At 44.7% G+C, this 26768-nt stretch overlaps 2 protein-coding genes across 9 annotated transcripts; both read right to left on the reverse strand.

Annotated features, from left to right (window-relative positions):
- Positions 1 to 831: 831 nt before the first annotated feature.
- Positions 832 to 23841, reverse strand: LOC135112258 (uncharacterized). Of its 8 annotated transcripts, XM_064026518.1 has the most exons (8): positions 18068 to 18510; positions 17662 to 17861; positions 16535 to 17302; positions 16014 to 16196; positions 14296 to 14475; positions 12482 to 12761; positions 2473 to 2532; positions 832 to 974 (listed from the first exon to the last, which is right to left on the reverse strand). In XM_064026518.1, exons 2-8 carry the CDS (start codon positions 17662 to 17664, stop codon positions 865 to 867), a joined length of 1584 nt encoding a protein of 527 aa, XP_063882588.1. In that variant the 5' UTR covers positions 17665 to 17861; positions 18068 to 18510; the 3' UTR covers positions 832 to 864. The 8 variants fall into 8 exon arrangements, with proteins under 8 accessions (XP_063882588.1, XP_063882590.1, XP_063882591.1 ...); XM_064026520.1 differs by lacking the exon at positions 2473 to 2532; XM_064026521.1 differs by lacking the exons at positions 832 to 974; positions 2473 to 2532 and adding an exon at positions 10291 to 10468 and having other exon boundaries at positions 18068 to 18509.
- LOC135112262 (uncharacterized) lies at positions 23717 to 25532 on the reverse strand. Its single transcript, XM_064026532.1, has 4 exons — positions 25400 to 25532; positions 24721 to 24959; positions 24263 to 24370; positions 23717 to 23906 (listed from the first exon to the last, which is right to left on the reverse strand). The coding sequence occupies exons 2-4, from the start codon at positions 24940 to 24942 to the stop codon at positions 23868 to 23870; spliced, it is 369 nt and encodes a 122-aa protein (XP_063882602.1). The 5' UTR covers positions 24943 to 24959; positions 25400 to 25532; the 3' UTR covers positions 23717 to 23867.
- Positions 25533 to 26768: the final 1236 nt, after the last annotated feature.

Genomic DNA, 26768 nt, shown 5'->3' on the forward strand with positions numbered 1-26768 from the left:
TTTCAACGGTGATTTTTTTTTATGGTTTTGGGAGTAGTTTAACAAGGAAATTACATCACAGTTAAGATAAATACTGACGAGATCCTGTCTAATCATCTCTGTAGGGTTCGAAAAAACAACGAATTTTACGACCTGTCCGTCATCCTCTCCTGTCTTCCCTTCCTTTCGTCGGCCGAAAAATTATCCTGCTACACAACCGATTAATTTCACAACCTTTAATCTCTTTTTCTATCAATTCTTATCTTCCAGTTCATTTATCCACCATCCCTTCCTCTCTTCCCTGCCTTCTATCATCCGAAAGAATATTTCTCTATTTTACTTTGCTAACCAACCTTCTTCTTTGCTATTCAGCCTTCTATTCTGCTATCCTGTCTCTTCCACTCGTAGTTAGTGAAGGACAGTTACACATACAGCTTAGTCAGGACCTTAAGATCTGTTGGTGTTTGTCTTCGTTCTGCTTTGCTTATTCAGCCCTCTACTTTCCTATCCTGTTTTTTCGTTAATAGTTAGTGTAGGATAGTTATACATACAGCCTAGTGAGAACTTCAAGGTTTGTTGCTGTTTGTCTTCCTTTGTGTTCTCTTGTGATTTCGTAGCTTTTTACCTGGTGAGAGAGCGAAGTTTTTTAGTATATGGGCCCAGTTCAGGTGTCTCTCTGGGTCTCCATTAGCAAGAGGTGATGGGCTGGACTTTCCTTTTCTTCCCTCTGCTTCTGGATGGCCGAAGAGGAAGGTTCATCCGAGTGAAAACTAGTACACTCCACTATCTTGCAACAGAAGACAAGACAAGACAAGACAAGAGTATCATTCTATCTTGTTTGGTAGTAGGATAGGAAGGAGCGATTTGGTGTTCCTCAAGGACTATTTACTTTCCTTGGTGCTCTGCTACATGGTCGTGTCCTTGGAGTGGTGCAGAGGAGGTGTGCAGGCCATGACCCATATTCTTGAACGTCTTGGTTTCTTGCGAGGAGTGTTCTGAAAGACCACAGGGATGATTAGTCGGGTTCTCGTGGGTGTTTTTTTTCAGTGATGCAGAATCACGAAAACTGCCTTGGAAAAATAGAATAACTTTTTTTTTTTTTTATGTAAGAAAGTCTCTGGCCGAGAGCTACAGAAAGGCAGAAGGTAAAGACCTACTGAAGGTCCCAGTTTCCAAAGACCAAGGGAATTGTCCAGAATTAAAGAAATGTCTTGAAGTTTGCATGAGCTGTTGTTACTCTGGAAGATAAGGCGTCGTGACGTTTAAGAATGTGGTGTGTTCCTTAAAACATGGACTCCTCTTACCATGATTAACCCTTTCAGCGCCGTGGTATGAGTTTCATTATATTCTGTATACAGTTTAGTGGTTTTATCAAGTTTTGGATGACCATTTTTATAATCAGGTTTAGTTTGTTATTTGCATAGTTATGTCTTCACGTTTTCATCTTCATTAATAACGGATTATCTTTTGAAGGCGAAAAATTGTAGACAGTACTGAATGGGTTAAAAGCAAGTCCCCAGTAATACGTTGAATGATTCATGGTTTGCAGCGCTACACAGGGAGGAACAGGATCGCATGTCTTCAATCAGTAGCTGCTGCCGAGGCCACAAAACCACACGACAAACAGAAACAGCAACATTGTAACGTGACGCGGCATTGTGGCGGGAGTTCTCTCTTTCCAACGGCTTTCAAAGACTTTGCTTTAATCGGTTTTAATAATTAGCTGCGTCTTGTTTTTCCGCTTTCATATTGTAACTCTACACCAGTGATTCTCAATCACAGGTAAATCTATCTGCTGGCGGCTAAAAGAATCACTGTTGTATTTCTGATGACTGAATAATAATTTCTCTTATAATTTTGGATAATTCATTTGAACTACTTTCTGGCGACTGGCACCCTTAGTGGGTTTTTTCTTTTTATTTTCAGATCCTTTGTTGTCCTTGCCCGGAGCCCCTCTTACATAAATTGATAAATTAATCAATATGTAAATAAAAATAAATAAATAAATATTTCTCTTCCTATTTTCTCCACCGTTATGATAAATAGCTCCACATTTTTTTTTTTTTTTAAGGAAGTAATGGGGGCAACTAACAAAATATGTCAAGTGGAGGAGATAAATGATGGAGGAAAGACTGAGCATACTAGGCCTGTCTCTTATCTTATTACTCTCCCGTGCATTTATAATAGTTCATGTACGGGAGTAAGGGGACAAAGCGGAGGAATACATTAGGCAGCAAGTATCAATGGCGAAAACACTGAAAAAAAACCATAACAGCACTAGGTAGATTGAGGAACACCACACACACTTCAACACTTCAACACCTCAACACGCCACGGTCCTACTGAGAGAGATGAGTGAAGCAGCAAATGAGACATGACGGAAAGGTACCAGGGAAAAAAGAAAAAAAAATGAAGATACACATGAGTAATAGAAGAGATGACAGCACATACACAACCCTGAGGAACACCACTCACAACAACCCGACAACTTACGGCCCCTTTGAAGGACAGCCGCCGCCCTCACCACCGCGACAGATCCACAGCACCGCGACCCTGCAAATGAGACACGACGGGGAGGTAAAGAAATGATGGACATGAATAAGGGAAGAGGTGACGGAACATAACCCTGAGGAACACCGCTGATAACTTGCCTTTTAAGAGTAAATAGAGGCCGCCCTCAGGTCCGCGACAGCAATAGGGGCGGGGAGATAAGGGGCGAGGCGTGCACTGAACACAAAGAGACGTGTGTGGAGAGAGAGAGAGAGAGAGAGAGAGAGAGAGAGAGAGAGAGAGCTGGACCAGTGGATGAGTGGATGAGAAGGTAGTACACAAATGTGGAGCGAAGAGGAGTGAGGAAAAGAAGAATTAAAGAGAACGAAGAGAAAGGGAGGGCGGGAGTGAAGAGCAGAAGAGGAGGGGGGGAGGATGAGGATGACAGGGAGTGAAATGTGAAAGGGAAGAAGTGGAGGAGTGAAGTGAGGAAGACGAAGAGAGGAAGTGGAGTGAAAAACAAAAAGGAAAGGTGGAAGTGAGGAGAAGCAGGAAGTGCACGAAGAAGAGGAGAAATGAACATGAAGTAGAATAAAGAATAAGAAAAGGAGATAGCATCACTGAGACGAGAGAGAGAGAGAGAGAGAGAGAGAGAGAGAGAGAGAGAGAGAGAGAGAGAGAGAGAGAGAGAGAGAGAGAGAGAGAGAGAGAGAGACTGTGTGTGTGTGTGTGTGTGTGTGTGTGTGTATGTGTGTGTGTGTGTGTGTGTGTGTGTGTGTGTGTGTGTGAAATGTACACGAAAAAACAAACAAAAAAAAACGAATCAAGGAAGTGAAGAGCAAAGGAGAAGAAGGGGGAGGAGGATGGGGAAGAGAAAGAGTAGAGTGAGGAGGAAGAGGAAGAAGTAAAGAAGAGGATTGAAGTGAAGAAAAGGAAGAGAAGAAGAAAAGAAAGTGAGAAGAAGGATTTGAGTAAAGAAGAGTAAAGTAAAGAAGAGTAAAGAGAGTAAGGAAGAGGAAGGGAATGAGAGTAAAGAGAAGAAAGAGAAGAGAGGCTTGGGTGATCATGTTTGCTTGCCGTCCTTCCTTGCCTCTAATGCTAGACTCGGTGTAGTAGCAGCAGCAACCCGGCCCGTTGGCAGGGCAAATCGTGTCCTACCTGCCCAACAACAACAAGAGAGGTAGGGAGTAAGGGGAAGGGAGGGAGGGAGGAAGAGAAACAGAAATAGAGGAATGAGAAGGAGGAAAAAGAGAGGTAGCGAGAGTGAAGATGAGAGAGGGAACGAGAAATAGAAAGAAAGCTAATGGAATGAAGACGATGAAGAGAGAAGGAGCAAAACGGAGAAGAAAAGAGAGGTACTCGAGTGAAAAAAGAGAAATAAAGACGGTAGAATGAAGAGCAAGACAACAAAGGTAGCATGAATAAGGAGACGGAAAACAGTGAAATATGCAAGAGATACTGAAAAATAAAAAAAAAAGTCAACGTTTAGTCATGCATCTTCTCAACCAGTCAGCCAGTCAGCCAGTCACCCAGCCAGCCAGCCAGTCACCCAGCCAGTCAGCCAGTCAACCAGTCAACCAGTCAGCCAGTCAACTAACCATCTATTCAACTAACTATCCAGCTAGTCTACCAGCTAGTCAGCCAGTCACCCATTCAGCCAGTCAGCCAATTAACCAGCCAGTCAACCAGCCAACCATCCAACCAACCAACTACTCAACCAGTCAGCCACCCAGTCAACCAGTCAGCCAGTCAACCAACCAGTCAGTCAGTCAGTCAGCAACTCAGCCAGACAACCAGCCAACCAGTCAGTCAGTCAGTCAGCCAGCCAGCCAGCTAGCCAGTCAACCATGCAGCCAGCCAATCAGCCAACCAGCCAGCCATCACCACCTCGATAGAGACGTCTGTAAACACTGCAGCGCCAAGAGTAATGGAGATCACCCGAAAACACGTTAGTAGAGAGCATGAAACGAACATCTTCCTGTAATTACCGAGGGAGTGAGGTACGATAACTACCCTCCGCGTAAGATATTCACTCCCGCCCCGCCCCCTCGCCCAGATCCTATCACGGGGCCCTTCAATAGACTGGCTGCGGAGGACGGACGTAAGGAATGTATGTATAGGACTCCCGAAGCAAGACTAGGATTAATCATAGTGGAGTTAGCATTACAGCGTCCTGTGAGGTGTTAGGTTAGGTTAGGTTAAGTTAGGTTGCGTTTCTTAATGTTTAAAATGATCTTATCTGTTTTACTTGTGTTTTTTTTTTTTTTTTTATTATTTTGTATTTATAGTAGTGCAAAATAATTATTGTAAACTAAGACAACAATTTTTCCTGATGTTTATTGTATGTGCAAATGGTTTGTTGGTGGATATATCTTTAATTGTTGATGTTATTATTATTATTACTATTATCATTGTTATTATTATTATTATTATTATTATTATTATTATTATTATTATTATTAGTAGTAGTAGTAGTAGTAGTAGCAATGTCATTATTACGTTAAGTTTGGTTACATTACGATACGGTAGACTAGGTTACATTTCGTTAGATTAGGTTACGTTCAGTGAGGTTACTTAAGGTTTAGGGTCTCCTCTACTGCCGGGGGCGCTGCAGGAGGGTGTAGGGAAGGTTCGGCGCGGTTTGCTTCATACTGTATCCTGCTCAAATAGGAAAGTTAGAAATGCATGAGATCTTGGCTTCCTGAGGCCGTGGTTTGTGGGATACGATCTCTCTCTCTCTCTCTCTCTCTCTCTCTCTCTCCTGGCTTCCCTCGAGAGTCAGAACCTTTTTTTTCAGTGAATTACTTTTTTGTTTGACAATTTGTATTCGTTTAGTCATTTTTGTTTTGTTTTGTTTTTTCTCTCTAGATTTTTTATTTTTTTATAGGGTGTGTACGTACATAATCTTACTCCCTCCCCATCTCTCTCTCTCTCTCTCTCTCTCTCTCTCTCTCTCTCTCTCTCTCTCTCTCTCTCTCTCTCTCTCTCTCTCTCTCTCTCTCTCTCTCTCTCTCTCTCTCTCTCTCTCTCTCTCTCTCTCTCTCTCTCTCTCTCTCTCTCTCTCTCTCTCTCTCTCTCTCTCTCTCTCTCTCTCATTGGCGGAAAATACGTTGGTAAAAAAAAAAAAAAAAAAAAAAAAAAAATATATATATATATATATATATATATATATATATATATATATATATATATATATATACTCGTATATATATATATATATATACATATATATATATATATATATATATATATATATATATATATATATATATATATATATATATATATATATATAGATATAGATCATAACAGATAAAAAGAGAAAATCGAAAAAATATACAAAAGAAAAATATGAGAGAGAGAGAGAGAGAGAGAGAGAGAGAGAGGAGAGAGAGAGAGAGAGAGAGAGAGAGAGAGAGAGAGAGAGAGAGAGAGAGAGAGAGAGAGAGAGGGAAGAGGGAAATAAGGTATAAAGAAAGAAAATGAAAGTTCACAAGATGGATAATGGCAATTTTTGTGAGGAAAGATATGGTACAATAATTAGTGATAAGAAATAGGGCAAGAGAGAGAGAGAGAGAGAGAGAGAGAGAGAGAGAGAGAGAGAGAGAGAGAGTAGATAGAGAGAGAGAGAGAGAGAGAGAGAGAGAGAGAGAGAGAGAGAGAGAGAGAGAGAGATGTGAAAGGAAGAACTTAAATTAAGAACATAGAGCAGAAATAATGTCTAACCCAGCGAAGAAAACGAGAGAAGAAGGAATGGTGAAAAGGATAACTACGGTATTTTTTCAAAAGTTCCGAAATAACTAATCAGGCTCATAAAAGTCTTTTCCCCACTGGTAATGCGCAATATTTACTAAACCATCACTGGAATCTACAAAACACCCTTAAAACAACACCAGTAACTTCCACTAGAGCCTGTTAAAAGGAAAAGAGGTGAAAAATGGAAGGAAATAACAAGTAGGAATTGAATGGAAAGTGAGGCGAGTGTTAGGTATAAGAAAGATTGTGAAGATCAAGAACGCGATGAAAAAGAGAACTGTGAGAGGTGTAAGACTCAAAGGAAGACCAAAAATGAGATGAGTGGACGGACGGGGAAAGAAAGGATGGAAAAACTAGGAATGGAATAATTAGACAGTCTGAAGAAAGTAATGGATACAAGAGCAAGGAAGAGCAGTGAAAAAGATAACTGTGAGAGGTGTAAGACTAAAAGGAAGAAAAAGGGCCTGAGGGATGAGGAGGAGGAGGAGGAGAGATGGAGGAGTTGTGGGGGTGAGGGATGTGTGTGGTAGAGAAGTGAGGACGAGCGGAGAGAAACTTCATGCAGACGAGATACTGAGTGAGGGTGAGTGAACGGAAGATAGGAAGAAGAAACAAAGAATAAGACAAAAGGAAAAAAAATGCCTGAAAAAAATAAATGAAAATGAAAAGAAAGACTGAAAAGAAAAAAAAAATGAAAAGGAAAAGAGAAGTTTGTTTATAATTTTAGCTCATAGAATAACTGCATACAATTACATCCTTTACAGCCTTTAGTATATAATTCGAACATTAAAAAGCAAAACAGAAAAAAATTGCAGTAAACGAAAAGAAAAGCTCTTTAAATTAATGAACCATGAATTAATGAATGAATGAGAGAGAGAGAGAGAGAGAGAGAGAGAGAGAGAGAGAGAGAGAGAGAGAGAGAGAGAGAGAGAGAGAGAGAGAGAGAGAGAGAGAGAGAGAGAGAGAGAGAGAGAGGAGCTTCCAATGCTTACAAAAAAAAAAAAATCATAAATAAATAAAATAACACCTTCAGCATCTATTACTACTACTACTACTACTACTACTACTATTACTACACATACTACCACTACAACAACTACAAGCAATTTGTTCTTACCGAAACACACGTATATACTAAAATACGTTTTTTTTTTTTTTTTACCACCACCACCACCATCACCATTAACAACAACGACAACAACAACATCAACAATCACAGATAACCACAACCACAGTCGTACATATTCCCAGACAGCAATTAGGGAGCGATTCAGCGGGACCTAATTGGCCCTGAGAACCACCACACGCAGGCTGGTGGTGGCTCGCTCGGCTTTTTGTCCTGCTTACGCATTTATTTATTTCCTCCGCGTGCCTCCTGTGCCTGGCTTTTTTCCCGCCCCCGTGACTAATTTGTCGTGATGTGGAGTTGTGAGGTGACGTGATGGGGGCGTGGGAGTGATGTGTATGTGTGGAGAGAGAGAGAGAGAGAGAGAGAGAGAGAGAGAGAGAGAGAGAGAGAGAGAGAGAGAGAGAGAGAGAGAGAGAGAGAGGGGGAGGGGGACGCTCAGATGAACACTAAAAAGCTTAACTTCTTTGCTTAATGTAGTCACCCACTCTCTTCTTATTATTCATTAATGATCTTCTAAACCAATCTTCTTGTCCTATCCACTCCTATGCTGATGATACCACCCTGCACTTTTCCACGTCTTTTCATAGACGTCCAACCCTTCAGGAGGTAAACTTATCACGCAGGGAAGCCACAGAACGCCTGACTTCTGATCTTTCTAAAATTTCTGATTGGGGCAGAGCAAACTTGGTATTGTTCAATGCCTCAAAAACTCAATTCCTCCATCTATCAATTCGACACAACCTTCCAGACAACTATCCCCTCTTCTTCAATGACACTCAACTGTCCCCCTCTTCTACACTGAACATCCTTGGTCTGTCCTTTACTTATAATCTAAACTGGAAACTTCACATCTCATCTCTAGCTAAAACAGCTTCTATGAAGTTAGATGTTCTGAGACGTCTCCACCAGTTTTTCTCACCCTCCCCCCCAGCTGCTAACCCCCCCCCCACCAGCTGCTAACCCAGCAACAACACCATCCATTCCTTTCCTGTCTTCTCCACTCTTTCATTCCTATCATGCCCTAACTCAGTCAGTATCACTTGCATCATCTCATTCCTGTCTCTGGCATACTTCACACACTCCAGCACCACATGTTCCACCGTCTCATCCTCTCCCATGTCACACATCTGGCACACTTTGCTGCGGGACTCAGACCACCTGTAACTCCTTGCATTCACATCCATACACTGTGCCCTCGCTCGGAAGAGAAGATCACCGCCCAGGCTTCCATCATATCACCTTTCATACCTCGGGGCCTCTTTCTCCTTGTACCATTCCAAGGTCTTCTTTCTTTCTATCTCATTCTTCCATTCATTCAGTCCCACACATTTCACTTCCCTGCCACCCAGTCTCTTCCATGTGTCTGCCTCCTGACCATACGTCAGGAGGCAACCAACTCCTCTCAAGGGTGGGCTGTAGCTGACTGGGAACGAGAGCTAGATGCTCTCCTATTCTGCTACTGTGGGGAGGATACAAGAGAGTTGGATGGCAAGGAAAGACTGACGAAACAAACAAGAAGAGGAGGAGGAGGAGTAGAAGGAGATATGGGAAAAGAGCCCAAGGAAGGAGAGAGAGAGAGAGAGAGAGAGAGAGAGAGAGAGAGAGAGAGAGAGAGAGAGAGAGAGAGAGAGAGAGAGAGAGCCCACTCACCAGGCAGAGGAGACAGCAGCGGCCTGAGAGGTGCCTTCAAAAGACACACACACACACAGACACACGGACAGCAGGAGGAGGACCACTGTGACAAAGGTAAAACAAGGCAACAATGACGATGTTCTTAATCTTGATCTTGTTCTCGTGACGTCTTCCGCAAGTCAGCCGCTAGAGAGCACAGAGTCAACATGTCTCCTCTAATTTAACACCTAAACTCCCTCAGGCGTACTTCCCAGGCGTGCACAAGGGACTTTTTCATCTCTTTTAGGGTCCCTTCCCTTTCTTCCTTGCCACGACACACTGGCAGCACTGCCAGCTGCCTCTGTGTGTAAGCACCTCCTCCCTTGTCTGGTGTGGTCTGCCACCACCACGCTGGTTCACCTGTGGCTCCCAGAATTGCCTCTCTAAAAGTGTGCCTCTGTGTCGCTCACATCTAGAGCACTCCACAATGAAGCGTTCCATCGCCTCTCGCCTCTACACAAGCTAGTGTTGTGCAGCCTTTCTGCACCGCACCACCACTACACCCACAAGGCTCTGCTTCAAGTGAGACGGGCTACTAAGGAGGTTTTGACGCTTCTAGTGACAGATTAACATTTTTTTTTTTTTTTTACATTACTGACAGGAGAAACACTAAAAAACCCGACCAGTGATCTCTGTGGCCTTAGCTGACAGTGTTGGTGAGAGCAGAGGCCTTCACTACACTGGCCCTGTGCTTGCTTTAACTAACCACCTCCTGCCCCAGTCATATTCTCCTCTGCTGTCTTCCTCACCATGTTGCTGCCTCACCTCTGCCATTATTCCTCTAGTCTAGCTTCTGCTTTCGTTTGCACCGTTCCTTATCTTTCCTGCAAGACAAGTTTGTCAACACTAAGTGTCTTTTTAACGCAGCTCTGCTATCCTGCGGTGCTTCTAGTATAACAAGTCACTTCTGTACTTAATACACATAGTGGTCACTCAAACAATGCTACAACATAAATCCCTTTGCTCCTCCTCTCACAAAAATTTGCGTTTGTTTAACTTCATTATGTTGTTATTCATGAGCCACCCAAACAAGCGGTGTAGCCATTACATGTCACTGGTATGGCTGTGCAAGTGCCCACATCCCCTGCTTTTGTTCCACCCAAACAAGCGGTGCAGCCATTACATGTCACTGGTATGGCTGTGCAAGTGCCCACATCCCCTGCTTTTGTTCCACCCAAACAAGCGGTGCAGCCATTACATGTCACTGGTATGGCTGTGCAAGTGCCCACATCCCCTGCTTTTGTTCCACCCAAACAAGCGGTGTAGCCATTACATGTCACTGGTATGGCTGTGCAAGTGCCTACATCCTCCCTGCTTTAGCTGCAGTGTTGCGGCACATCCCCTCCGTGTATTGCGTCAACAAGGAAAGTCAAGCCTGACAAGTTTTGAGCGCAGAGCGTCGAGCAGTGACATTGGTGCAGTCACCCCTTCCATCAACGCAGCCTTCAAAGAGAACGGCGCAGATTGCCGCTGACTAAACCAAACTTACAAACATACATTTATTTGGTGTGCCATTTTTTTTTTTTTTTTTTGTATTTTGTATATATTGATGAAAATAAAGAAATTAATGATTATAATAAAAGTGATAATAAATATAAAGACATTAATGAAAGTTAAACAATGTTAATCATAATAATAATAATAATAATAATGACAACAACAACTACAATATATATATATATATATATATATATATATATATATATATATATATATATATATATATATATATATATATATATATATATATATATATATATATATATATATAAGAAAACAATGATATTACTAATAATGATAATAATTATAATGGAAATAATACAAATAAAAATAATGATTATGTTAACATAATAATAATAATAATAATAATAATAATAATAATAATAATAATAATAATAATAATAAAAACAACGATCATATTCATAACAACAACAACAACAACAAAAGTATAATAATAATAATAATAGTAATAATAATAATAATAATAATAATAATAATAATACGAAAACAATGATTATACTAGTAATGATGATATTTAGAATGACAATAATGAAAATTTCAAAAAATGCTTATGTTAATCATACTGATAAAAATAATAACATAATAATAATAATAATAATAATAATAATAATAATAATAATAATAATAATAATAATAATAATAATATATTGATGATAATAATGAAAACAATAATGATAATAAAAATAATAGTGACGACAACAACGACAACAACAACAACAACAACAACAACAACAACAACAACAACAACAACAACAACAACAACAACAACAACAACAACAACAACAACAACAACAATAATAATAATAATAATAATAATAATAATAATAATAATAATAGTAATTATTATTATTATTATTATTATGATAAGAAATTAATGATGGTAGTAATAATAATGATAATCATAGTGGTAATAATGAAAATAAAAACAATAATTATCATTATAATAATAATAATAATAATAATAATAATAATAATAATAATAATAATAATAATAATAATAATAATAATAAAAATAATAATAATAATAATAATAAAAATAATAATAATAATAATAAGAATAATAAGAAGAAGAAGAAGAATGACGATATTAGTAATAATAATGATAATAATAATGATGATCATAATAATAATAATAATAATAATAATAATAATAATAAGAGTAACAATAATGGTAATGGTAAGAAGAGGAGCACAAGTGTAACTGAGGGTGCAGCGCGGCCTTTCACTTCCACTTAAAGGAAAATGAAAGGCAAGATTTGTGTTTGTACAATAATGTTATTGAGGAGAAGCAAGATGAGACAGTGTGGACCAGTAATGTGAACACTGGTGACAGAAGTGTTTGCTGAGGAAAACTTTATTTGTGTTGTTAGTGAAGGACCAATGTGTGAAGTGGTGTGTCCTGCCGCCAGTATTTACACCAACAACCGCCACCATCACAACACACTGCCAGCACCACGACATGCACGCTGAACTGTGTGTGTGTGTGTGTCTGTCTGTATGTGTCTGTCTATCTGTCTGTCTGTCTGTGTGTCCGTGTGTGTGTGTGTGTGTGTGTGTGTGTGTGTGTGTGTGTGTGTGTGTGTGTGTGTGTGTGTGTGTGTGTGTGTGTGTGTGTGTGTTTGCTTCTTTCCTCTTAAAAAAAAAATAATAATATTGGCAATGGTGTGGTGTGGTGGTGTGTGGTGTGTGGTGTGGTGCAGCACTATCTTGACAGCACCACGCCACACTGCACCACAGTCACCTCAGTAACGGGGCGGTGCTGGGCTGCCTCCTGCACCACCTCCAGGCCCCGCACCACCTGGCCAAAGACACCACACCAAATACTACCACGCTGCACGCCCCGGGTGGTGATGCTGAACTGAGCACCACGGGCAGGGTCACCACGCCACCGCCACCACCACACAGCCCCCGCCTTGCCTGACTGCCAGTACTCACCCTGGTCAAGGTGAGGCAGCAGGGCGGCTCCTCCCCTCCCATCACCTGTCTGGTAGTCTCCTCCCACCACACACTCCCCCGGCTGTCCCTCACGCATCACGTTAAACAGCCTGGTGTTGGCGTAGCAGGCGCCCCGCTGGCCCGAGCACAGCAGCATGAACTGCCGGCCCCTGGGGGTGTCCTGGGGTAGACTCACCACCACCCGCCGCGCCGCGCTGCCGGGCCACGCCAGGTCCAGGAACACTTCGCAGGGGGGGGCGGCCGGCACCACCTTCCCCATCTGGAACACATGTTGTTGTTGTTGTTGTTGTTGTTGTTGTTGTTGTTGATAGTAGTAATAGAAGTATTATTATTATTGTTGTTATTATTATTATTATTATTATTGTTATTATTATTATTATTATTATTATTATTATTATTATTATTACTATCATTATTTTTTTTATTAGTAGCAGTGTTATCATTATTACAGTTCTAGGTATTACAATTTTCATCATCATCATCATCATCATCAGTAGCAGCATCAGAAGTATTCTTATTTTTTAAACGTTTATGAGTATTGATAGTGTTCTCATTACTGTCATAACTATTAGTGTCATCGTCACCATGGCTGTCGTGGTCACCATCATTATCACCATCTCCATATCACTGTTGACAGTAACAATAATAATAGTAATGATAATAATACTAACATGAATAATGACAACAATGACCTTTTTTCTGTGATGACGCTCATTACTCTGATTATTGGTGGTGTTTGAGATGATGATTCCCTCGTGATGAGTACTGGCACTGTGAGGAGGAGGACAAGACCCGCCTGCCACACCGCCAGGGGCACCAGTGAGGGGGAGGGAGGGCAGCGGTGCAGCCCTCACGGTGCTGCTGTGACAGCCCCCACCGCCAGGGAGGAGGGAGGGACACTGCCTGGCGGAGGGGCAGGGCGGGGAGTGTCGGGAGGGTGTGGGCCTCCAGGGAGGAGGGAGGGAGGGAGGGAGGGAGGGAGGGAGGGAGTGAGGGACAGTGGCTGGCGGAGGGGCAGGGCGGGGAGTGTGGGGAGGGTGAGGGCCTGCAGGGAGGGAAGGAGGGAAGGACACTGTCTGGCGGAGGAGCAGGGCGGGGAGTGTGGGGAGGGTTTGGGCCTGCAGGGAGGGAGGGAGGGAGGGAGGGAGGGACAGTGCCATGCGGAGGGGCAGGGCGGGGAGTGTGGGGAGGGTTTGGGCCTGCAGGGAGGGAGGGAGGGAGGGAGGGAGGGACGGTGCCTGGCGGAGGGGAAAGGCGGGGAGTGTGGGGAGGGTATGGGCCTGCAGGGAAGGAAGGAGGGAGGGACAGTGCCTGGCGGAGGGGCAGGGCGGGCAGCGTGGGCCTGCAGGCAGGGAGGGAGGGAGGGAGGGACAGTGCCTGGCGGAGGGACAGGGCGGGCAGCGTGGGCCTGCAGGCAGGGAGGGAGGGAGGGAGGGACAGTGCCTGGCGGAGGGACAGGGCGGGCAGCGTGGGCCTGCAGGCAGGGAGGGAGGGAGGGAGGGAGGGACAGTGCCTGGCAGAGAGGCAGGGCAGGGAGTGTGGGCCTGCAAGGAGGGAGGGAGGGAGGGAGGGAGGGAGGGAGGGACAGTGGCTGGCGGAGGGGCAGGGCAGGAAGTGTGGGCCTGCGGGGAGGGAGGGAGGGAGGGACAGTGGCTGGCGGAGGGGCAGGGTGTGGTGGACCAGGTGAGGGAGGGTAAGGGTGAGAACGGGTGCGTGAGTGTTGTGACAGGCAGTCCCCTTCCCTCCAGCCACGCGGTGGTGGCACCAGGGCGGGGCGCGACGCCCTGACCCACCTGCAGGGTGGCGATGAAGTTCGGCAGGGCCTGGGCCTGCAGGGAGTGGAGGTAAAGGCTGCCGTCTTCAAGGCTGATCCTTGCGTGCCGAGTCTGTCCCTTCACGTCGTGGACGGCGAAGACAAGGCCAGCCTCCACCAGGCCCCTGGCACGCTGTGTTAGGCTGTGCAGGTCCTCGGCCTGCAGGGAGGAGGAGGCAGTAAGCCAGGCTGGCAGTTTGGAGAAGGGATACAAGATGTACATTTCAAAAGGCAGCAGCAGCAGCAACAGCAGCAGCAGCAGCAGCAGCAGCAGCAGCAGCAAACCTTTAGGCCTTGAGCAGCCTACTCAGTGTAAAGGGGGTTTTACATGAGGCAATTCACGGCTGCTTTTAGCCGGGATCGTGCAGCCGGGAACGAAATGCAGCCGCGATTTGCTGAATTGCCGGAGCAGCCGGGAAGCCGGTGTGTGGGCCGCCTTGCCTCCATTTTTCCCGGGTCAAATGAGAGCAACTCTCAATATAAAATTGAAAATAGGAGGAATGTTGTTGGCAAGTGTTTTAGTAATAACCATTGACTGTCTGCCATTATGTACAATAAATAAATAAAATATTTACATTCATTTATAAAAATTGTGGAAAACAGATGAGGAACTTTATGTTTGTTTATGTGGTCAGTGAGACAGCCAGCGCCCCAGCACGAGTCTACCACAGCACCACAGCACCACAGCCTGCCAGGCTGTATACACCAGGCAATGAGGCAGCCAGCGGCCCAGCACGTGTGTACCACAGCACCACAGCACCACAGCCTGCCAGGCTATATACACCAGGCACTGAGGCAGCCACCGCCCCAGCACGTGTGTACCACAGCACCACAGCACCACAGCCTGCCAGGCTATATACACCAGGCACTGAGGCAGCCAGCGGCCCAGCACGTGTGTACCACAGCACCACAGCACCACAGCCTGCCAGGCTATATACACCAGGCACTGAGGCAGCCACCGCCCCAGCACGTGTGTACCACAGCACCACAGCACCACAGCCTGCCAGGCTATATACACCAGGCACTGAGGCAGCCAGCGGCCCAGCACGTGTGTACCACAGCACCACAGCACCACAGCACCACAGCCTGCCAGGGTATATACACCAGGCACTGAGGCAGCCAGCGGCCCAGCACGTGTGTACCACAGCACCACAGCACCACAGCACCACAGCCTGCCAGGCTATATACACCAGGCACTGAGGCAGCCAGCGGCCCAGCACGTGTGTACCACAGCACCACAGCACCACAGCCTGCCAGGCTATATACACCAGGCACTGAGGCAGCCACCGCCCCAGCACGTGTGTACCACAGCACCACAGTACCACAGCCTGCCATACTATATACACCATGAACAACTCCACACTCATTTCTTCCTTTGCTTTCTCTTCAAGCACAGCAAAACCACAGCCATAGCAGCCAGCTCGTTGGAGGACGATTCCATCTTGATTGTTTTCGTTGTGATGCAGCGGGCCAGCGGGCCAGCGGCTGCTCTCCACCGTGTGAAGGCTTTCGGCTGACCAGCCGGCTGGAAAAACAGCCCCTGCAAACCCGTCTTAGCACATCACCCCACACTGGCAGGAGAGAGAGAGAGAGAGAGAGAGAGAGAGAGAGAGAGAGAGAGAGAGAGAGAAAGAGCCGTGAGCCGCGCAGCAAGAGCAGCGCCGGGCAGCAGTGACACTCGAGGCCTGCCACACTCACCGTCAGGGGCGGCGCCAGCAGGGCCTGCAGCCTATCCGCGATGGAGGAGGCCTCGGCCCAGGCTGCTGGGAGGCTGGAGTCCCCCGAGGCTGCAGCAGCAGTGCCCGCTGCCTTCAGGGCTGCCTGTGTGGCAGCAGCGGCAGCGGTGGCGGCCTGCAGGGCTGCGCGCGATGCCTCTGCCACCTGAAACACAGCGCGGCAGTGAGGCGGTGTGTGTGTGTGTGTGTGTGTAGGGTACTGTGCAAATGGAGGGACGTGTGGTGGAGGCGTGGCCTGAGGTAAATGATCTAGGCAGGAGTGTTAATAATGGTGGTTTGAAGTAAGTGTTTGTAATTAGTTTAATACTGTGTACCACTGTAACTCAACAAGTGACTGATGAAGTGTTGACGCGCTACTTGGAGTTTAATGCTTTAACATTGTTGTGGAGTAAAGCACATGTTTGGGACTACAAACACTGTGTTGTATGTGAGTGTTGTATGCACAGCTTGAGGTGTGCTCAATAAACTCACTCACTCACTGACCGTGGCCAGAGGAGTGACCTGCAAGCACAACAAGTGTGAGGCCACACCCACCTTGGTGACGGTGGTGACGGCGTGAACGTCGGGAAACACTCCCAGACACCCCTCTGTCTGACTGTCCTTCTCCACCAGATGGTCTGTGTCCTCAATGACCTCGTAAGCTTCCTGCCGTGTTGCGGCCGTGCGCAGCGACTGTAGCGCGGCGTGCAGCTGCTGCTCCTTCTGCCGCACCTCCTCCTGCCTGCCCTCTACCCGGGACTCCTCGCGGTGCACCGCCTCCTGGGCACTCTTGCTCTGGTCCACCAGAGTCTGCAGCTCGTCTTGCAGCCGCTGCTGGCGACTGCTCCAGCCACCGAGGGTTGTCAGATACTCGGCCAGCTGGCTCTGCTCCTCCTGGCAGGAGCGGATGGCAGCCAGGACCTTCACTTCTTGCTCCTGCAGCAGGGACTGTGCCTTCCTGCTGAATCCCGTTGTCGCCTTTGGTGCAGGCCGTGTCACTGGTGGGGCTGCCTGCTTCCCTGGCTCGGCTGGCAGAGAGGCCAGTCTTCTCAGTCTCCTGATAAGGCCCTCTGTAATATAGGAGATGGGGAACTGGCCCGCCTCGGGCACGGCGTGACTCGCCCGGCAGGTGGGGCACGTGATGGCACCCTGCTGCTTCAGTCCGTCAATGCACGGCGAGCACACTGCATGGCCACAGGGCAGGTTGCGTGGCCGCCAGAGGGTGTCGTCAAAGGTGGTGAGGCACACTGGACACTCCTCCACGTTGTCATCCTGCAACAAAGAGGCGGCGCGAGGGACTCACTCCACCCAGCTCGGCACGCTCTCCACATCAAACACCTCATGCTGCTGCTGCTGCTGCTGCTGCTGCTACTGTCAATCTTTCCTCCACCATTAACCCCTAACCTTCATGTTTTCCCCCTCATTCACAACCATTCATTTAATATGTATATATATATATATATATATATATATATATATATATATATATATATATATATATATATATATATATATATATATATATATATATATATATATATATATATATATATATATATATATATATATATATATATATATATATATATATATATATATATATTTCCAATACTGCTGAGGACAACACTCACCATGGCTCAAACTCCTGCCTCTGTGTTGCTGGCCTTCCTTCAGGCTGCCTGCCTCTGTGTTGCTGGCCTTCCTTCAGGCTGCCTGCCTCTGTGTTGCTGGCCTTCCTTCAGGCTGCCTGCCTCTGTGTTACTGCCCTTGCTTCAGGCTGCCTGCCTCTGTGTTGGTGCCACAACGCGCGTCACACTCCGCCTCCTTGCTCCTGATTGGATGGAGATGCAATTAACCAGTTAGTCAAAACATAAGCTCACTTAAAGTTATAGTAAAATAAACTAAAGTAATGGCAAATAAATCTTATAGCAATGGAAGCCGTGTGGGGGCAACAGGTCGCTGTAAGGCTCTGACACACACGCCAGCATGCACCTTGTTGCTGTGGGAGCGTGTCAAGCCAAGGGTGGTGATGCTGACGTGTGCTTCATGTGGCTCACTCACGGGGGTAGACGCATTAATGAAGATCCAAAGGAATTAGTATTGAGAAAATTTGATGCGGTGAGAGGGGCAGCATGGGTGGATGAAGAGCAGCTTCAACACCTATGTTTCTCCGCGTTACCAGCGCCGCCAGGTGATGCTGCCAGAGGTACTACGTGTTCACTCCACCGCCAACACTCCACAGGCGAGTCAAGACAAGAGTGATAAGATTACTACTTGTATCACACCACTGGCGGCGGGGAGCTGGGGAGGTGGCCACTGGAAGAATCGCAGTATCTGATAATTTTAATCGCCCCTCATGTCGGGGAAAAGCTGCCACACTGATACCCGAAGCAACTCCCGCCTTGTCTGGCAGCTGACTTTCATGTCACTGCTGAACTGACCGACCATCAACGTGAACAACACAAACATTACTTTTATTCCGCTCTATAGAAGTATTCTTTCCTTAACATTTGAATAACAATTACCTCTCAGATCCGTGATGGGACAAATGTTCCTCACCGAGGTGTGGTCCTCTTATTGATGAGATACTGTCCTGTCTGTTATGAATGATGCAACACATATCACTGTCACTGGCGCCGCCACGTTGTAATGTCGTGTTTCTACTTTGCACGGTGTTGGTGAGTCCTTAATCTATAAGACTGGCTTTTGTGGGTTCAAGGGAACGCTTTAAGTTTCTATAATTTTTACCTAATTTGTGTTATTTACATATATTTACACTCAGACGATCATATACGACTTACGACAACAACGAAAAAAATACGAAAATAGTTTCATCTCTCTTCAAATAAATTTTATTAAATATCTGGAACACTTCACATTACACTTCCGATTCAAATCACTCACATATTTAATACTCACTGATAAATCACATCCTACACAAACCTGGCAGGTAATATTCAATGAGGAACACATCCCACACCACCCAATCCCTCTCTGTCAAAATATAACACCAACATTTTACTGTGATTGCATTACAACTATCTGGTTCTACTTACTGGCACTGTGACAGGGACCTTGCCCATCTTGACCCTCTCTGGTGTAGCTTGTCTCTCTGTCTGCTTCTGTCTATTCCCGTCTCCTACACCTTGTAATATACACGTGATGTTATAGCGACCTTTTGTCCCAACAAGGCTCCCGTTGCTATAACATTTATTTTCCAGTAATTCGATCATACGGTTCATTTTCCTGTAACGTTCAATAAGGTTAATTTTCAAGTAGGTATATTCATTTTCTCAAACTTTGATCATATGGTTCATTTTCCTATACTTTCCGCAAGGTCCACTTTCAAGTAACTCTATTTTTCTTCCCATACTTCGATCAGACAGTTTATTTTCTCTTAACTTTCAATAAGATTCATTCCTGAGTAGCTTTGGTAATCGCATCTTCTAATCAGGAACAAGAAGGCGGCGGTTCCTATGGTGTGCCGGCTGTCCGTGTTGTCCACATCATCTGCTCCTGGTGACCTCTGCTTCCCTCGTATACTAATTCATTGATGGCCTCCTGAGTACCTCTTCTTGTAATCTTGTGCTAATCTCCGGCCCTGTTAGTGTTGTGATGACTCACCGCACCTTGTTGTTCTTCTCGGTGGCCACGTCTCGCCTCTTCTCTATCAGGGTGGTGATACCTTCTTGCTACCTGCTGTCGTGTTTATCATCTTCTTCCCTCATTCATTCTTTCTATTTTTATATTTCCTTCTTCATTTCTTCATTCTTGTTTCATTCTTCTTCAGATCAGAAGTTAGGCATTCTGTGGTTTCCCTGCATGAGCTGTTTGCTTCCTGAGGGGTTTTGACATCTACAAAAAGATGTGGAAAAGTGCAGGGTTGTATCATCAGCATAGGAGTGGATAGGACAAGAAGTTTGGTTTAAAAGGTCATTGATGAATAATAAGAGTGGGTAACAGGACAGAACCCTGAGGAACACCACTGTTAATAGATTTAGGAGAAGAACAGTAACCGTCTACCACAGTAGCAATAGAACGGTCAAAAAGGAAACTTGAGATGAAGTTACAGAGAGAGGGATAGAAACCGTAGGAGGGTAGTTTGGAAATCAAAGCTTTGTATCACTCTATCAAACGTTTTTGATATGTCTAAGGCAACAGCAAAAGTTTCACCAAAATCTCTAAAAGAGGATGATCAAGACTCAGTAAGGAAAGCCAGATCACCAGTAGAGCAGCCTTGACAGAACCCATACATACTGGTGATCAGATATAAGGTTGTGAAGTGATAGATGTTTAAGAATCTTTCTGTTGAAGATAGATTCAAAAACTTTAGATAGGCAGGAAATTAAAACAAGAAGACATAGTTTGAGGGATTAGAACAGTCACACATTTTAGGAACAGGCTGAATGTAGGCAAACTTCCAGCAAGAAGGAAAGGTAGATGTTAACAGACAGAGTTGAGTTTGACTAGGCAAGGTGCAAGCACAGAGGCGCAGTTTTTGAGAACAATAGGAGGGACCCCATCAGGTCCATAAGCCTTCCGAGGGTTTAGGCCAGTGAGGGCATGGAAAACATTATTGCGAAGAATTTTAATAGGTAGTAGTAGTAGTAGTAGTAGTAGTAGTAGTAGTAGTAGTAGTAAGGAAAACATCACTGCAAAGAATTTTAATAGGTAGTAGTAGTAGTAGTAGTAGTAGTAGTAGTAGTAGTAGTAGTAGTAGTAGTAGTAGTAGTAGGAGGAGGAGGAGGAGGAGGAGGAGGAGGAGGAGGAGGAGGAGGAGGAGGGTGGAGGAGAGAGAGGAACGAGCCCTGAATCATCCAAGTTAGACTTTTTAGCAAAGGTCTGAGCAAGGAGTTCGGCTTTAGAGATTGATGTGATAGCAGTGGTGCCATCTGATTGAAATAAAGGAGAGAAAAAAGAAGCAAAGTTATTGGAGATGTTTTTGGCTAGTTGCCAGAAGTCATGAGGGTAGTTAGATCTTGAAAGATTTTGACACTTTCTATTAATGAAGGAGTTTTTGGCTAGTTGGAGAAAAGACTTGGCATGACTTTGGGCAAAAATATAAAGTGCATGAGATTTTGGTGATGAAAGGCTCAAATGACTTGTGTAAGCCACTTTTCTATCATGTATAGCACAAGAACAGGTCGTGTTAAACCAAGGTTTGGAAGGTTTAGGCCGAGAATAAGAGCGAGAGATGTATGCCTCCATGCCAGACACTATCACCTCTGTTATGCGCTCAGCACACAGTCAGATTAAAAAACTGAGCATCACATCTTCAGAGTATGTGTGTGTGATGACAACTTGCCAGTTTTTGGTGCCTCCCATTGCAGTAAGTCAAGCATCAGAGCTTTGGTCTGTGGGGTTTACAATTCATCATTTCTTTCTTTTTATTTTCTTTTCTTTTGCAGTGCAAACCTTTCCACCACTTTGTGGGATTTTCCATCTGTTACATGACATGACAATTAAAAACATTCAGATTTTGGAATTTTGGACAGAGAATTCTCAATTGTGCCAACAAAATACAGTATTCACCTGAACCACCTGTCAGTCACAAGGCTCCCAGTGAGGTGTGCTTGTTCCTGAGTCATGGAAGTCCCCCAAGGTTTCTTCCACTTGCTCTCCATGTTACCACCTGCAGGGAAAACGCACACATCAATACTCCTGCTGCTTGATACATGTTTGACTCACAACTTAGTCTAGAATTTAATCATTCACTACAACATTACACAGCATGGAATGCACAGCTGAAAACATTTATATGCACATTCAAGAAAGGAAACAATTAAAGAAGCAGATTGTGCAATTTCTAGCCAGTATAGTGCATAGACATGGCTGTGAAAGAAAAGAAATGCTTCATGTTGGTCTGGGAGTCAGGAAAGATGTGGTAGGACAAGATGGATAACTAATTTTTTCACACCCTCGTCTCTGGTAAAAGTCACTCACAAAAATGATGGGCAGGTCTTTTCCACTCAACCTTCCACATCTTCTAATCTTTGGTGGATTAACTTAACAAGTAAAAGTTTCCATACGAAGGGCGGCAGTTCACTCAAAGGAAGGGGATCAAGTAAATCCATTCACACCTTTTGGCTATGGGCCTTCCCTCCCCTTCATCTCTCTCTCTCTCTCTCTCTCTCTCTCTCTCTCTCTCTCTCTCTCTCTCTCTCTCTCTCTCTCTCTCTCTCTTTAATAGGCTGTTTCGATAACTATTTCACTCGAGAGAGAGAGAGAGAGAGAGAGAGAGAGAGAGAGAGAGAGAGAGAGAGAGAGAGAGAGAGAGAGAGAGAGAGAGAGAGAGAGAGAGAGAGAGAGGAGAGAGAGAGAGACACACACACACACACACACACACACACACACACACACACACACACACACACACACCTCTTGAGGATTGCAGTCAGGTGACACAACCACCCACATGCAGATACACACCCACTCAGTGGGCAGAAGGAGGAATGTGTGAAATTGTTAGCTAAGGTCTGTGTGTGTGTGTGTGTGTTTACCTAGTTGTATTTACCTAGTTGTGACATGGGGGAGAGGAGCTAAGCTCGTACTGTCCCGTCTCCATAACTGTTTTTTATCCAACTTTTCCTTAAAGTCATGAATATTTGTAGCACACACCACTTCCCCTTCCAGTCCATTCCATGCCGCTATGCTTCTATGAAGGAAGCTAAACTTCTTTATGCCCCTTCTGCAAGTGATTATTTTAATTTTCTTCCATGTCCTCTTGTGTGTGTGTGTGTGTGTGTGTCTTTTCTCCCATCTCTCTCTCTCTCTCTCTCTCTCTCTCTCTCTCTCTCTCTCTCTCTCTCTCTCTCTCTCTCTCTCTCTCTCTCTCTCTCTCTCTCACGATTGATTCCAAAGGCCACAAAGATGATTAGCAGAGGTTTTCGTGAGTGTTTCTCCTGTTAGTTATGTAGGAATGTTAATTTGTCACTAAAACCATAAAAAACATCCTTAAAAACCTGTGCCACTTCGAATAGAGCCTTTTAGAAGCGTGTTTCTCCCATCAGTAGAGTAGAAATGTAGTTATTTATTTACATTTTATATATAACACACACACACACACACACACACACACACACACACACACACACACACACACACACCACAAGGGCAAAGATGGAAACACAGCTGATCAGGCAGGGAAGTGTTATAAGAGATGTACAAACGCATAACAAGGCAAGGCACACAGCTTTCACACCCACCTCACACTCACAACACTCTTTCAACACCTTAACCTTTGTTGGGGAAGAGAAGCACTACTACCTTAACCTTACAAATACACTTATTATAGCTTATCTCTTACATATACCAAGACAAGGCACACAACTTTCACCGTTACTCTCACCCACAACACTCTTTCAATGCGTTAACCCTTGTTGGGGAAGAGAACCACTAAAATATTATCTCCTACAAATATATTCAAACACTCACTCAACACACAACACCTTAGCCCTTGACGGAGACGAGAAGCGCTCCTACCCTAACCTTACAAGAGCACTCACTACAATCTTATCTCCTACATATACCAAAACACACAATTTTCACCCTCACACTCACTCAACACTCATCACCTTAGCCCTTGACAGAGACGAGAAGCACTCCTACCCTGATCTTACAAGAGCACTCACCAAAATCTTATCTCTACTCCATTTATTCATCCATACACCAACCTGGTAACTCCACACAAGACTCGAAGCACCACAGTCATACACGTTCATCTATCTATGCCACAGTGACTCTTGAAGTTGGTGGAGCACAGAGTGAACCGAAGGGCATCAGCTCCACACTCTGGGATGCCTGTGGGGGAGTTCATCCTGATACCAGTGAGTACCTCTTATGCATTCAGGCTCCCCTCCACCCTCTCGCACAGTACCTGAGGGCATGAAGGGGTGGTGAGAGGATGAGAGACTACGAGGGAGAAGGGAAGGGATGAAATGTGATGAAAAACAGAAGAGAACACAGATGAGCAGGAAACTTGAAGTAGAGAAGAGGGAAAAGAAGAAAAGAGAAGAGATGAAAAGACAAAGAAGGAGAAAAGAGAGAAAACAGAATTATAATAACAATTTTTGCCATCACATCTAAAAATCTCTCTCTGTCTTTAGCGCTCCTTCAAAAAAATACACTTGCTAAGAAGCTTTCACAGATATTCATGTATCAACTGCTGTCAAGATACTGCTCACCACACCCAATGAACATCAGAACACACTCCAGCACCAGCAAGTCACACACCTCCAGGGACGCCCCATTGATGACATCCAGGGGGTCTATCACACTGCCCCAGGACTTGGACATCTTGTGGCCGCCACCATCACACAGGAGGCCATGCAGCAGCACAGTCTGGGGAGGGAGGGTCATATAACAAGTGATATAGCACAGGCAATACTGGTAACAATTATTATCAAATTATATGAGGAAGGAGAGGTAACACGCAGGTAGTCAATTCTTTCAATCTATCACCACCTATAAACATTACTAGCCTTCTGAAATCTCCATCTTTTTATCAAACAATTAGTAATGCTAGAGTTTACAGTATTAACAGATATTTTAGTTATATACCAATGAAAATATGGACTAATTACACACCTACAATTAGTTACCTGAGTTTCTGATAACACTAAGACAAAGGAACAAAAACAAGATCAATAACAGAGAACAGGACCAGGAGAGCAAGACCCAGATGGCCTCACCTTAAAGAGAAGCCTCCCTGTCAAGTTGAGTCCCAGCATGACCATCTGAGCCACCCAGAAGAGGATGTCGTGACCCGTCTTCACCAAGGTCGTTGGGTAGAAGCGAGCAAGGTCAGGCATGGTCTCTCCCCTCCCCTGACCCGGCCAGCCCAGCGAGGCAAAGGGAAACAGGCCAGAGGAGAACCAGGTGTCCAGAACATCTTCCTCCTGCTGGGTGGACATGGAGGCCAAGGGTGTGCCTGGGGAGGAGCACAGGGTGAAGACGGAAAGTTGCGATTATTAACGTAGCCGTCAAGACTTTTATTATCTATTGCTACATGAGGTTTATTATTTTAATGAGGGTTTGCACACACACACACACACACACACACACACACACACACACACACACACACACACACACACACACTTGAATGATATAAAATAATGCAGTTTTTCCTCACAGAAATATAGAAGGGTACCCAGAGTAGGTTAATAAAGGTGATACAGACAAGGACTGCACCTCAACTGTAGGGAAAACTACAATTAGGTACAGCTTTGCACCACGGAAATACTGATAATAGGAACACACTATGAGATACAACACAAAGAATGTACATCAACTGAAGGAAAAACAATAAAAAGTAAACATTTCTGCCATATATTAGACCATCCAAACTAACACTAGGTAAACACACACCTTCCTTCTCCACAGCCTTCCGCCTTGCATCCTCCTCCAAGCAGCCGCCACCCACACCTCCCAGCCGTCTGCTGCAGTGATGTGGTACACTGGGATTCTGTGGCCCCACCAGAGCTGCTGGGAGACACACCAGTCTGTGATGTTGTCCAGCCAGCTATGCCAAGCCCTCCTGTGCAGCTGTGGCACCAGGTTCAGACGGCCGCTCTGCACAGCCTCGGACGCCTCCTGTGCCAACTCCTTGCACCAAGCGAACCTGTGTAGACATGAAAGTAAGCAAGCAAGTGTTTGTGGCTAATTATAATAATCAACATGCCAGTATCATCTGCAGCATCACCATCTGCTCACCACTGGAGCCTCAGCACGGGCTCAATGACATCCTGCGTCCTGCTACAGCGAGGCACCGTCATGGGGTGGGCGTGGCACCCTCTGTACAGCCCCAGTGCCGACAGGGCCGACGGCACTGCCCCCCGCGCCTCAAACCTCAGCAAACCCTGTGAGGGGAGTGAAGCCCTGTTATGCTTAATAGTGAGGACAGTAGTGATGATGCAGTTAATAGTTTAAGACTTAATGAATGGTATTACTGGATCTCATAAACCACCACCCTCAGTCTTTGTGGTGGTAAACAGTGCAGACAACAGTACTGCTACAGTTCATCATTAGCAAGACTTAGGTCAGTCTTTGTGGTGGTAAACAGTGCAGACAACAGTACTGCTACAGTTCATCATTAGCAAGACTTTACAAATACTATCATAGCTCAAGAACCACAATGAATATTATACACCTTTCATGCATCTAAGGCCTACGCTCTGAAACATCTCGGCGCCAGACCTCCACTATTTCAAAAGGGCTCTAGATGAAGCTACACAGGTTTTTAAGAATGTTTGTAAGGTTCTAGTGACACAATAACAACATTTCTATATTATTAACAGGAGAAACACTCTTGAGAACCTGGCTAAGTATCTCTGTGGCCTTGAAAAAATACTCATCATGAAATAATATGGGTTTTCAAGAATGTTTTAATGGTTCTAGTGATAGATTAACATTTCTACATTATTAATCTTGAGTACCCAGTTAGGTATCTCTGTAGCCTTGAAAAAATACTCATCATGAAATAATACGGGTTTTCAAGAATGTTTTAATGGTTCTAGTGATAGATTAACAACATTTCTACATTATTAATCTTGAGAACCCAGCTAGGTATCTCTGTGGCCTTTGCAAATAATCTTGGTGAGAGCAAAGCATTTCTAAACACAGGCTCAATTTCCTCTCCCTGACCTCAAACTCTGGCACAATATTGGTGACCTTTTCACTGCTGTCAAGAATGGAGAGGAATGGAATGCTGTATCTCTCCCTGACCTGACAGTCCTCG

This window comes from Scylla paramamosain, chromosome 23 (genome assembly GCF_035594125.1).
Source record: "Scylla paramamosain isolate STU-SP2022 chromosome 23, ASM3559412v1, whole genome shotgun sequence".
Classification (NCBI taxonomy): domain Eukaryota; kingdom Metazoa; phylum Arthropoda; class Malacostraca; order Decapoda; family Portunidae; genus Scylla; species Scylla paramamosain.